Here is a 12,915-nt window from a genome sequence, read left to right as displayed (position 1 = left end):
CCCCAACTTGTTTGGGACTTAAAGGCTTTGTTGTTGTTGTTGTTGAGTCTCACCTTCTGTGCTCTTCTGTTAGCCATAGTATCAGGTTGCTTCTGTCTAGATAATTCTAGCTCATCCTCTGGAATAAGCTCCAGCACTTCAGATGGAGTGATGAACTCCTGTAGAGCGCAAAAGGATCTGTTCCTAATCCTATCCTATACTCTTATAAAGCTAAGCCCCACTCGAGATTTCTCTCAACATGCAAGCTATCAACATCAACAATCCACTAGAGTTTACAATTATAACCAACTAGCACATGTAATTATGATAGTTATCTCTTCATCCACTAACATGCATTTACTTGTCCACATAGATGTGTCAAACCATTCCCGAAAATTAATTTAAGATAGTTTCATTCATATAACTATATATAAATATAAATAGTCTAAATTATCTGGAATCCCCGCAGCAACGCGCGGGGTATTCTCCTAGTTATTAATACATGAGAAACAGGTGACATGATGACAGAGAACTACCATGTGGGACATCTCTTACAGAAAACTGCTTCTAGAAAAACAATGTGACGTGGTAAATCACTAACCTTCAAATGGTCCTGTGATTCTTGAAGAATTGGGACCCGATCCTCATGTGCTATCTTCTAAGTCATTTCCGCAAGGTAGTATGGGACCTAAAATTCCAACAAGAGATCAGAGACATAATAATAACCTAACAAATGATGAATAAGTGAATCACCGAAACCTCCCTAGTACCCCACTATGTAACCCTTTAATTAGCTAATAAAAATTACTAATTAGTGATATATTTATTTATTATATTTTCTTTGTGTTAGTCTTTCCTTCGTATCGCAAAATAAATATTAATTTGGTTATTATTTATACTCTTACTAACTTAATATTCTCTCCGTTCTAAATTATAAATCGCTTTGACTTTTTTGATTCATCCATTTTATTATTTATTATGTATCTAGACATATTATTATGTACCAAAAAAATCAAAGCGACTTATAATTTAAAACAGAGAGGATTATATATATATATATATATATATATATATATATATATATATATATATATATATATATATATATATATATATATATATACACACACGCGCACATATTTTATCATATGTGGTTATCATTGGTATAGCAAAACGGCACCGGTCAAATCGCTCCGTCCCTGTGTTCACGTGCCTGCACAAGCACAGTTCAGTGTACCTTCCTCTGTCTCTCCTGAATCCTGATGGATGTTTCCTTTCCTCTCTCTCTCCTGAAGGATGTCGTGGCGGCCGGAGACTTGGCCGGCGTCAATATTTGTGGCCGGGCCGGATCGGAGCGGAGCGGCCGGATCATCCGGACCGTAGACCACCGCGTCCTGCTCTGTCTGCAGTCTGCACTGAAAAGATGAGCAGAGCTAGTAATAAACGAGTAGTACAAGTATATGCATAGACAGTGCAATATAACCAGGCGGAGAAAGATTAACTTTGCACCGAACTGTCATGCTTCCATTAACATTACAACATCATCAGTACAACAGAAGTAAACAAAGGCTGTAGCAGCTCTGGAAGAGCAGCGGCGGCGGCAGCAGCACACAGTTCCTACAATACAGGCACCACCTGTGCCAGCAACAGCCCAGCCCAACACTGGCTTCACAAACAAACCACCTGCGATCTTGCCTGGCGAGAGATCAAGCGGCAGGATCATCTTTGGGGGCCTTGTTGCGCTGCACAGGACGCCACTCCATCTTCCTTCCCCTCTGACCCTGCTGCTGCCGGCCGACGCTCCTCATCTGGTGCTGCCACAAGTTCTGGTTCCTCTGCATGCTGCCACGGTTCCGCTGCTGGTTTTGCCCCTCGGCCTCATTCTTCTGATTGCCGCGGCCGCAGCCATTCCAATTGCTGCTGCTGCCACCGCCGCCACCTCCACTGTTCCAATTCCTGCCAGCTCCACCACTGACGCCACTGATCCATATCCTGCCACCGCCGGGCAGCATCCTTGCAGTCCCAGATGACGGGTGGCCTGGATCCACCCCCTGCTGCTGCCAGTTGTTGGATGGTCTACCTTCATGCAAGTTATTGTTACTGTTGTTTGGTGTGCAGGAAGGCTGGGCTCCGCGGACTGGATCTGGTATTTGAATTCCCTGGCCTCCCCAAGCAGGGTCAGGTGTCGGATTAGCTGGTTCCCCCCATCCAGTGGGTTTCAGATTAGGAACCGGCTGTCCCCATCCCGTGGGTATCAGATTGCCTATCGGTGCTCCCCAACTCATGGGTGTCAGGTTGTCCATGCCTCCCCAACCCAGGTCGGCTACCAAATCCAGGCCAGCTATCCTATCGAGGCCAACAACCAACTCCGGGTCAACTTTGCAGTGGTTATCGACCTCATCGATGTATATATCAGGGTCTAGCACAGGATCCTCATAAGGTTCGCCAAAATATTTTGCCCTGAACCTTTCCTTTGCGTCCTCGAAATTCTTGAGCGCTCCTGAATCATCCCAGTCCATGACGTTTTTGAATAATATTTCAATAAATCGCTTGTTTTCGCAGAAGGTCTCCCAAGGAATGCCGTAAGCGTTGCGGCAGAATTCTCTTTCCCATAATGGGACTGGGCGGACCTTGTCCCCTGCGCATATGAAAAAATGGCTATCAGAATTCATGGTAGCACCACGGCAATGCAGAAAGACAAAAGATTCCCTGATGTACGGCATTCAGCAATCTGGAAGAACATAAATAGAATTGTCTTATAGCTAGATTAATTAATATTCCAACATGCAAATTTGGAAGACACCAGACTGAAATTTTAAATTAGTTCAGTAAACCAAATAGCCCAGAGATAAAAATTGTTACAATCATCCATGTTTTCAACTGCAGAGAATATTTGAATTGATCCATAATAAAGAAAGATAGCTATTATGTGGTCACTCAAGGTGTTGTCTAGACACATAAGTCATCAAACCAGCTCTTGTACTTGTTACGTTATCTGAGAAAACAAAAGGTGATGTCCTGTCATTATAATTTCATTGGCGGTGCTAGCTTTACATGTTGGCCATGTGCCGCTCTCTAATTACCAGAAGGGATTGTTGTTTCCAAGATATGCTGACCTCTGCACCAGTAATGCTTGTTTCAGTAGGGAAAAGGTGCTGATCATTTTGTTCTAAAAAATGATAAATAAACAACTACAACAAACTCTTCCAATATTTTAGAAACAAAAGTGGACAACTACACATATTACTGAAATAGTTAATGAAACCCCCCCAGGCAGACATGATGTAAGAAATTAATGGCAATGAGAAGTTTCCAACACTGAAAGTGGAAAATCGAAATGCAGTTAAAAGGAAGAAGATCAAGAAAAGAAAAAAAAAGTATGATTGCAAGAAACAAGCCGAGGTTCTATCTTTCATGTTCTTGTTCTGTTAGAAGAGCAATTTCCCACTATGTCGATGCTCTGGTGCTATGATGATGTGCTGTAACTTTATTTTGGTTCCAACACAAAAGTAAGTTTCCTAAAATTTGCACAAATCGAGAATGATAAGGGAAACCCTAACCTTAAAACCAAAACCATTTCCAGAAAGGGTAAAACCATTTCCCACCGAGCATGTTAGTTTTTTACTTGGGTAGAGGCAATAAAAGGAGACTTGAAAGGATGGAATATACCCAAAGACTTAGCCTTAGATAGGAGTGCTTGGAAGACAGCTATTCACGTGCCTGAACCTTGATCGCTTCTGATGGGTTTCAACTCTAGCCTACCCCAACTTGTTTGGGACTTAAAGGCTTTGTTGTTGTTGTTGTTGTTGTAAAACTTAGCTTAACCATACAGCCCAACCCAACATCCTAGGATTACTATCTTCTGACGTTCTGAGCCTATAGCTACATGGTGCTTATACCCTCTTACAACACTCGAGATTAGGATATAAACTCATCAATCATACGGATGGTCTTCCACTTGCTCTTATTCATAAGAATGGAGATCAAGGGTGTGAAAGAAACATCAGACAGTAACACACGTAGCATGCTAAATCTACAACTAAAACATACGGATTGTCAACATCTACCCGGCAGGACCAAAACACTCGTGCGATCCACATCCCGTAGGCAAATAATCACCGCATAGAGACACTGGAAGGCAAGTAAATAAAATGGAATAAAACGAAAAGAGAATTATGGGAAGAGAAAGGAATTTATTGGAATATCACCACACAATGATCATGATCGTGATCCAAATCTCGTTTGTCATCCTTCGCGTTGCGTGTTGACAACAAATACTTTTTTCTCTTCTCTTCTATCTATATCTATCTACAACTAAAACATACGGATTGTCAACATCTACCCGGCAGAACCAAAACACTCATGCGAACCATATCCGACAGGCAAATAATCACTACATGGAGATACTGGAAGGCAAGTAAATAAAATGGAATAAAACTCACAGAATCACCGGTAGGCAAATAATCACCGCATGGAGACACTGGAAGGCAAGTAAATAAAATAGAATAAAACGGAAAGAGAATTATGGGAAGTGAAAGGAATTTATTGGAATATCACCACGCAATGATCATGATCGTGATCCAAATCTCGTTCGTTGTCCTTCGCGTTGCGTGTTGACAACAAATACTTTTTTTCCCATAAAATGAATTATTGCCATGTCTCATGCTGGCTAGGATATTGTAAGTCCGAGTATACATGTTTTGGCAAGGCAGAGCATGGATAAATTCAATTCGATGCCTGGCAATAAATTTTCAGCCTTTGAAGCAACTGATGTTTGTTGTAACTTTCAGACAACAAGCTCCAAGCCTAGCTTTTATTTCAGATTCATTACGATAATGAATGTGTTTCTAGACATTATCATGGTATAATACATGTGAAAAATTGAATTGATATATTCTTGATTTTGACTTGGCTAACAAACATCTCATTCAATTTATGTTGCACCCGTTGCAATGTACGGGCACTCATCTAGTAAGGGGAAACATTCATAATTCTGAGTTTGACCTAAAAATGGCAACATTGCTTCTAAAGGTAAGTATCTATCTCCTACACAGGTCATTCATTTAATGGTAATATAAATAGTAAGAAAAAAAGTGAAAATGTGTCTTACAGCATATCATAACTTTGAGGCCATATTGTTGCTTGGAAAGAAAAAAAAAGGTACAGACACCATGTGTGGGACCAATGGTAATCAGTAATTCCATTGGCAATTGTTACGATATGTCAACGGACATCAGTTACTTATTACCCAGGACAGAATAAGCAACTAGGCGTTACAACATAGTGCGCAAAACGACAAAGTATACAAATCAAAGATGGCGCGAAAGGCGCAAAGTGAGCCATGGATCCGGAAGATCCCAGCCATTGAATCCATGGCGCGCAACGGGCATTTCAGTATTTGAAATCGAACGCAGTACATAACGGATACTAGCACTTCCATGCATCTTCAAAATACTACGCACTGTGTAGAGTTGCAGACTGGACTGTGTCTGAAAAGATGTTTTGAATCCCCACCTGTACAAGTACAACACTGCTATCTCGCAATTGCAGTGCCCTCCAAATTCCTATTCCCCCCAAAAAGAAAAGGATGTCCCCAATAGATGTGATAATCATGCAGAGATAAAATTTCTGGCATCTCATGGCGTAGTGGAAAGAACAGTTCATATACATGAGGAAGCATACAGCAACAGGCATGTTTAACCAGTAATAACTCTGATCCTAAGCTTGAATCAGTATCCAAATCATCTGATAAACAAAGAGTAAGGAGTAGATCTAGACATCGAGTAAGTTCAAATCCGATCGCAACCCAACAGACTACGGATGATACCACCCAAATCGGAACATCGGGTTCAGAGAGAGGGGGAAGAATCCGTCCGTACCGTTATCAGGCCGAGGCAGAGGAGGACGCGATGTGCCGACGGAGTGCTCAGGGTCGCTATTCACGTCCCTCGACCGATTCCAGGCCGCCATCGTGAGGAGGAAGAGGAGGATCACCCCGCCCCAACTCCACGAACGGCTCACCGGAGCACCGGACGGCACCAGACGGAGCCACCCCAATGGCGAGCAACCGGAATCCGCCGCTCACAGAACAACCTCGCGGGACTGCCCGTGCCTATCCTGGAGGGGGAGTATATCGACGCCAGCTGAGTGCAGAAAAGGCAAGCGAGGTGCTGCCTGCGCGGCGAGCGCGTGAGGCACGAGGAAGACGACGCCGAGAATCCGAAACTGAAACCGGCGCGGAAACGTGCGGCGATCGGCCAAGGGCGGTGCCTTGCGAGATGAGATTCCGGAGAAAGTAGGAAGCGGCCCAGTAGGAAGCGGCCCAGGAGGAGACGCGGGAACGGACGGACCTGGTCGACGGCGTGGAGCCGTGACGCCCCGCCGAGGAAGGACGGCGGCGGGAGGCCGGCGTCGCCTTCCGCCGCCGCGTGGTTGAGCCGCATTTGCGACTGCGTCCTGTCGCCCGCCTCCTCCACCATCCCGATCAGGCGGGGTCGCCCGGATGCGAGTGAGAGATTGGCGGTAAAACCCTAGCGCGGCCAGCAGCAACGTGGCGGGGGATTGAGGAGGGAGAAGAAGAACGAGGCCGACATGCTGCCAGAATGTTCAGGTGGCTCCATGGTTCAGGGGCACGCACCTATGCGCCATTATAAAAAAAAAATCAAATTACTCCGTCTTTCACAAATTATCTATGGCTATTGGTTTTCGTATCACAAATTTGACTCAATTTATAAAAAATACATATAATATTTATATTTTCAAAAAAAATTATTAAAAGATTAGATTCAAAGATCTTTCTAATGATACCAATTATGTATCGTAAATATTAGTATTTTTTAATATATATTTTGTCAAAGTGGTTTCTCAAAAAGCTAAAATGACAGATATTTTTTGGACGGAGTGTTGGGGGCGTGCCCCGCCTATGGGCACTCTGAGAGGCTCAATTGCTGTCCTGGTTTCTCGCGGAAACAGAATAACGGGAATTGGGCTCCGGCGCGCTCAGCATTTCGCTATAACGAAATGCGAGCGGGCTGGCCGTGTGTGATAAGAAGGATGTGTCGAGTCCCCTTCTCGCCACAGCAAAGTGAGGGCGACACTTGCCGTCCCGTCCTCAGGCACCCCTTTTCGCTATAGCGGAAAGGTGGACTCTACGACCAGGGCCGAGCCGTGTCTAGTTCTTTTCCTTTTCGCTCTAGCGACTGGCTCGCTGGCAAATCTGGTTATTCGCTTAGGCGGATAGCTGTTGGTAAGTTTGGTTAATCATTTTTGCAGGTTTCGCTAAAGGAGGGCGCACAGTCGGTCATGGCTATTCGCTTAGGTGAATAGCCATTAACAGTTTGGTCGATCGTTTCTGCAGGTTTCGCCAAAGGAGGGCGCGCAGTCGATCATGGCTATTCACTTAGGCGAGTAGCCATTAACAGTTTGGTTGATCGTTTCCACAGGTTTCGCCAAAGAAGGAGCCGGCTACCTTCGCGTGCCCAACAGTTTCTGCCCACCGGGTCCCGTCCGGTCGATTGAATAGGTGACATGAGGCAGAGCCGGTCGGGTCTTGCCCGGTCGGTGCTATCTGAGGCAAGCGGGGGCTCTAGATGGTGAATGAACGCCAAGGTTGCAGGAAATATTCTGCGAATTTGTAGTAGTTTAGTGGGCATTTACGTCCAATGGAAAGCCCATGGACATGTATAAATAGCCCCTGTTGAGGGAATATAAGGGGAGAACAAAACATTGGCTCCCACCGTGGTTGTTGCTCGAGCTTATCATGGCACCAAAGAAGTAGAAGACGGATAAAACGAGAACATCCGTGACTACAACCGTTGCGGCAGCAGCGAAAGCAGCCGCACTACGAAACCACCGACGCCGCAGCCGCATATCAATGATATCGCAATGCCAGGAGGGTGAGAGCAAATGCTGGAGGGCGACGTCAAAGAAGTCGAGATCGACCAAAATGGCGATGAGGTCGAAGAAGATTAAGATGGCAAGATCACTAAGCAAGCTAGAATCAAGATTTATTCACCTGTTCGGCAAAAGACCTGCATGGGGTCACCCGTGATCTCACGCAACACAACTTGAATGTAGCAGCGGGGGGAAACCCAGGAAGCAAAAGCTGAGGAAGATGTTCGCAGAGAGAGCAGAAGCAGCGAAAGCAGAATTGCAGAGGTTACTCAACGCCGGTGTCATCAGGCCTGTTCAGTACCTGAAATGGTTGGCCAACATCGAAATGGTCAGAAAGAAAAACGAGAAATGGCGAATGTGTGTTGATTTCACCGACCTAAACAAGTGTTGTCCAAAAGATCCATATCCGCTTCCAAGGATTGACAAGCTAGTCGATATCGCCGTTGGTTGCGAAGTGATGAGTCTATTGGACTGTTTTTCCGGGTATCACCAAATCTGGATGAACCCGGATGATGAAGAGAAAATGAGTTTCATCACCCCAGGAGGAACTTATTGTTATCGGCGAACGCCTGAGGGACTACAAAACATAGGCCCTACCTTTTTAAGGATGTCAGATGGGGTCTTCGATAAGCAAAAATGCAAAAATCTCGTCATGTATGTCGACGACATCATGGTCAAAAGCGATAAGAAGGAGGCCCACATTCGGGACCTTCAAGAAACATTCGAAAACCTACGTAAGGCTGGCCTTAGGTTAAACCTAGATAAATGCATATTCAGCATTAAGAAGGCAAACTGATTGGTTGCCTAGTATCGGCGAGGGGGCATCGAAGCAAACCGTGAAAAGATAGTAGCGATAGTAAACATGAAACCGCCAGTAAGCAAGAAACAGGTACAAAAGCTCAGGGGAAGGCTAGAAGCATTGAACAGATTCATCTCTATAACACCCTAAAAATTTATTATAATTTAGTAATTAAATTTGAGCATTTAATTAATTTTTATGCATTTTAAACTAGGTTAAATAATAATTTTTGGCTAATTAAAAATTACTATAAGATTTAGTAACATGATTGCTGCATTCATGCCGAGACATTTTGGTTTTTGTCTGAGTGTAGGGTTAGAGTTGAGTAGCTTTGAATTCAAATCTAGTTTGAATTTGAAGCAAGTTTGTAAAAACCAGAAAATGCAAAAGGTTTTTCTTTTCCTTTTCTCTCTTTCTCCTTTTCAGCCCAACAGCAGAGCTGGCCTAGCCCTTTCTCCTTCCCTTCCATCTCTTCCACTCGCGCAACAGGCTAAGCTGAGGCCCATCGGCCTCCCCTTCCTGCGTGCGCATGCAGCCCAGCAGCGTGGCCCGCTCTACAGCCTATCCCCGCGCCCTTCCTTTCCTCCATGCGTGCGAGCACGTCGCCCAGCTTGGCACTGCTCGGCCCACCTCGAGGCCAGGCCGATGGCCGCATTCACCCGTGCATCGCCGATTCCCCTCTTCTCTCACTGCATCACGGGACCCACACGTCAGCCGCTTCCTTCTCCTTCCTTCTTCACCGTTCGGTGATGGTGCTTGCCATCCATGGCCGCTCGCCCATTGCACCCTTGAGCTAGCCAAGGCAGGCGTTCAAATCCCGCGTTGATGTCGGCCGATTGACGCTGCACTTGTTTCCTTTTTCTGCCACGCTCGCTCGCCTTATAAGACCCACTACCAATCCCCTCCCTCTCTCTTTTTCCGCTCACCACTCGAGCTCGCACCGTCGCCTCCTAATTTGCTGCTCCAGTGCTCGCTTGTCGACGAGGTCATACTCAGGAGCTTCGTTGTGCCCTGCCACAACCATAGGTACCTTCTTCTTCATGATTTGGTCATGGGATTGGCGTTCTCGAGCTCACTAGCAGTGGTTTCTCTCTCTAGCTCGCCATCGACCAGACCCTTTGGAGCCCTCTCGGACACCGCAAACATCTTCCCCGAACCCGCGATGAGCCCCTCGACCTCCCCGTCCCATCGGCCTTGAGTTTAGTGCCTTGGAGCCTCGCTTAGAGGAGCTCCCGTTCATCCCGGCCATGGTGCCACCGTGGGAGCCGTCATCTCGAAGTGCTTCTTGTCCTTGTTTTGTACCCCGCTGAGTTTGCGTGGACCCGCTCTTCATTTCTATACATTCGGTTTGGATCGAGGTGGCTGGAACCACAACCCCGGCATCCGCCACTGTGGTTGGCTCACCGACGTCAATGGCACCATTGTCGCTAGAATAGTGCTACTAGGGGAAGCTTCCCCCTTTCCTCTATGTCATCTGTTCCTTGATCAGCGGCCAAGATCACGCACCCCTTTGGGGTTTATAACCGGTCCACTGGTTGGACTGTGGACACGGTCCACAGCGCCAGCACACCGCACACATGGTGCACTGAGCCATCCAGCGCACACCATGTCGCGCCCAGTTAGTGGCAACACGGTCAACCCGCGGTCAACCAAGCTCATTTTGTAGTTTAGCCCCTGCGTTTTCTAGAAATCAACCCGCGGTCCAACATCAGTTCTAAAGCATTTATTTTCAGTCTTGTATTTGTCTGTTTTAGCCCTTGTACTTTTGAATAATAGTGCACACCATCCTGAACACGTTGAAGTTTAGATTTTATTCAAATGTGAGTTCAGTTTATTTATAGAAATGCCATTGAAACCTTATTTCATGCATAACTTTTGCGTTTTATGTTCGATTAGAGTGATTCTTTCGCTCATGTGTTCGTAGTAGTATGTAGATTAGTTCTATAAGCTTTTTAGTCCCTGTTTCTACTGTTTGGTGTACTATTCTAATAGAAGTATATTTGTGTGCTTGTGATGATTGGAATAGATGCTTGATTGGTGAATTGGAACACATTTAGAGGGTGATTAGTTTGAGGTTGCTGAGGATCAGTCGGGTGACTAGCAGTACCAGGAGGGAGACTTTGAAGAAGGCAAGTGTAGTAAAGGCCCCTTGTACCTATGAACTCTACAATTCATATACATGCATGTGTCTAAATTTGATTTACCATTAAGGACTTTACCTAGATTACTATTTGTACCACATATCCTTGATACCTATGGTTTGGGATGCATTTTGGATAGATGCTGCAGCGCTCAACATAAAATAATTGTTAAACATGACTAAATGTATTATGCAATATGTTAAAATGGAGCTTTTTAGCAACAATTAGGAGGCTAGAGTACTGGATTGAGTGCTCTAGTGCCTCTCCATAAGGACTTAATCCTAAAGCGTCTACCAGAAGGTTTCATACAACCCCGAGTGTCAAATGGCTCTGACTTTAACCTGTTAACTAGATTGTACTAGCTCGTTAGTAGCTTTCCATAAGGGCAAGAGTGGGGGCACTAGTTGGTATATTTCTTTTCCTGCTAGGGTGTGTACCGTTCCTCGACCATGAGTGCCACTCCTAGGGGAGGGTCACATATGGCTAGACGGTTGAAACCTTAGCAACTACGACCTGTTAGTGCGACTAGTGAAGGGTTACGTAGTGAAACCCTGCCACACTTCCTAGGTAGAGATGATGTGGGCTTTGCAAACCCCGGCATTGGGACTCACGGCTCGATGGGTAAAGTTATATAATTTCTACAGAAATATTTAACCTTTTATAACAGTCGTGCTCACGGATATGAGCAATTTGGATCCTTCATGATTAATGGTTACTATGGATGGTTGGGAATTGACATAATCTTGATTATTCATTATTACCACTTGGGTTGGGTTTATTCACTAAAGTAGTGATTCAGGATGCTAAAACTTGACCAACTAAAATTGCTAACCGCAGTCAAACCGTGTCTAGCCTTTGAGCCTCATAGATCCCTTTGTTATACTTGCTAAGCATGGTGCGCTTACACTTGTTTTACATTCAATAAAAATTCCGGATGGGTAACAGATAATGCATATGAAGAGTTTTCGGAGGATGTCTAGGATTACTAGGGTGATGTCCCCTAGTTGGAGTCCCTGTGGCATTTTGGGCTTAGTTCTCTACTCTATGTAATAATGTTGCCAATGAGCAAGACTTGTGATAACTATGTGATGAGATATGCAATGTAATAAAGTAATTTACTTTGATATTATTGGAATTTGAGATTATATGTGTGCCAGGACATCCTGGGCGCACATATATATGATCAGTTGGTTTTGTTATGCAAAATTGGGTGCGATAAATTAATATCAAAGCTATAACTAACTGTAGGACGATCAACCTAGTTAGAAATAGATGTTTTTAGGATCACATTATCTTTATTTTGTTACTTCTAATTTACTATAAAATTTTTTGCTTATATTCTATCTATTATCTATTGCAAAAATTATCTTATTCTAATACTCAACCTTTTCAATTTTATAGATGGCCTGCACCAAGTTGACAGCCCGCAAGCGTACCATTGTGATGCCAACAAGGAGGACGAGGTTCACGCTTGGCAAGTGCGTTCCTCCACACCTAGTTGAGGCATTGAGGAACATGGCGGAGGAGCCCCAGGAGGAACTACCTATGGAGGTGCCCTTGGAGGAACCTCTAGAGGACAAGATGGAGGATAAACCTATGGATGAGGAGACTGAAGAGGGGCCCATGTATGAGGAGCCTGTGGAGATAGAAGAATCTAAGGAGGAGCCCATGGAGGAAGATGAACAGGGGGGTCAAGATGGAGCTGGTGATCCTGAAGATGGTGATGCTTCTGACAACTCTGATTCTGATGATGGGGGTAATAATGGTGGTGATGATGGAGATGGTGGAGATGATGGTGATGATAGTGGAGATGATGGTGGTGATGGTGATAGAGATGGAGGAGATGGTGGAGGTAATGGTGATGACTACCATGCCACACTGCTAGCTAAGGGGTGGACCATGGAGATCCACTATGATTTGTAGGGTGATACCTACTACCACCCAAAGCTTCTCTCCCTTGTATGTCACTACCACACTAGGTGCACCATGCAGTACCGGACGGAGCATTGGACCCACCCCGACTACATCAGCTTCTAGGAGACGGAGGTGTACATCCGCAAAGGGAGTCGGGTGCGCTACATCCACCGTGCTATCACTACACGG

At 45.0% G+C, this 12,915-nt stretch overlaps 1 protein-coding gene across 4 annotated transcripts; it reads right to left on the bottom strand.

Annotated features, from left to right (window-relative positions):
- Nucleotides 1-576: 576 nt before the first annotated feature.
- On the bottom strand, nucleotides 577-6,584 carry LOC136508951 (uncharacterized). Of its 4 annotated transcripts, none has more exons than XR_010772155.1 (4): nucleotides 6,330-6,584; nucleotides 5,859-6,204; nucleotides 1,217-2,617; nucleotides 577-667 (listed from the first exon to the last, which is right to left on the bottom strand). XR_010772155.1 is itself a non-coding variant. In XM_066503731.1 (2 exons), exons 1-2 carry the CDS (start codon nucleotides 5,947-5,949, stop codon nucleotides 1,686-1,688), a joined length of 1,023 nt encoding a protein of 340 aa, XP_066359828.1. In that variant the 5' UTR covers nucleotides 5,950-6,584; the 3' UTR covers nucleotides 1,180-1,685. The 4 variants fall into 4 exon arrangements, 1 of the variants encoding a protein (XP_066359828.1); XR_010772156.1 differs by having other exon boundaries at nucleotides 5,859-6,096; XR_010772154.1 differs by having other exon boundaries at nucleotides 5,859-6,584.
- Between the last annotated feature and the right edge of the window lie 6,331 nt (nucleotides 6,585-12,915).

Source organism: Miscanthus floridulus, chromosome 15, assembly GCF_019320115.1.
Source record: "Miscanthus floridulus cultivar M001 chromosome 15, ASM1932011v1, whole genome shotgun sequence".
NCBI lineage: Eukaryota > Viridiplantae > Streptophyta > Magnoliopsida > Poales > Poaceae > Miscanthus > Miscanthus floridulus.
This window is presented reverse-complemented; position numbering and strand designations above follow the sequence as displayed.

Excerpts from the sequence above, each read along its gene's own strand:
- LOC136508951 (XM_066503731.1), bottom strand. The coding sequence starts at position 5,949 with ATGGCGGCCTGGAATCGGTCGAGGGACGTGAATAGCGACCCTGAGCAC. Across the intron at positions 2,618-5,858 it reads TCTGCCTCGGCCTGATAACG|GGGACAAGGTCCGCCCAGTC; the intron begins GTACGGACGGAT and ends TCATATGCGCAG.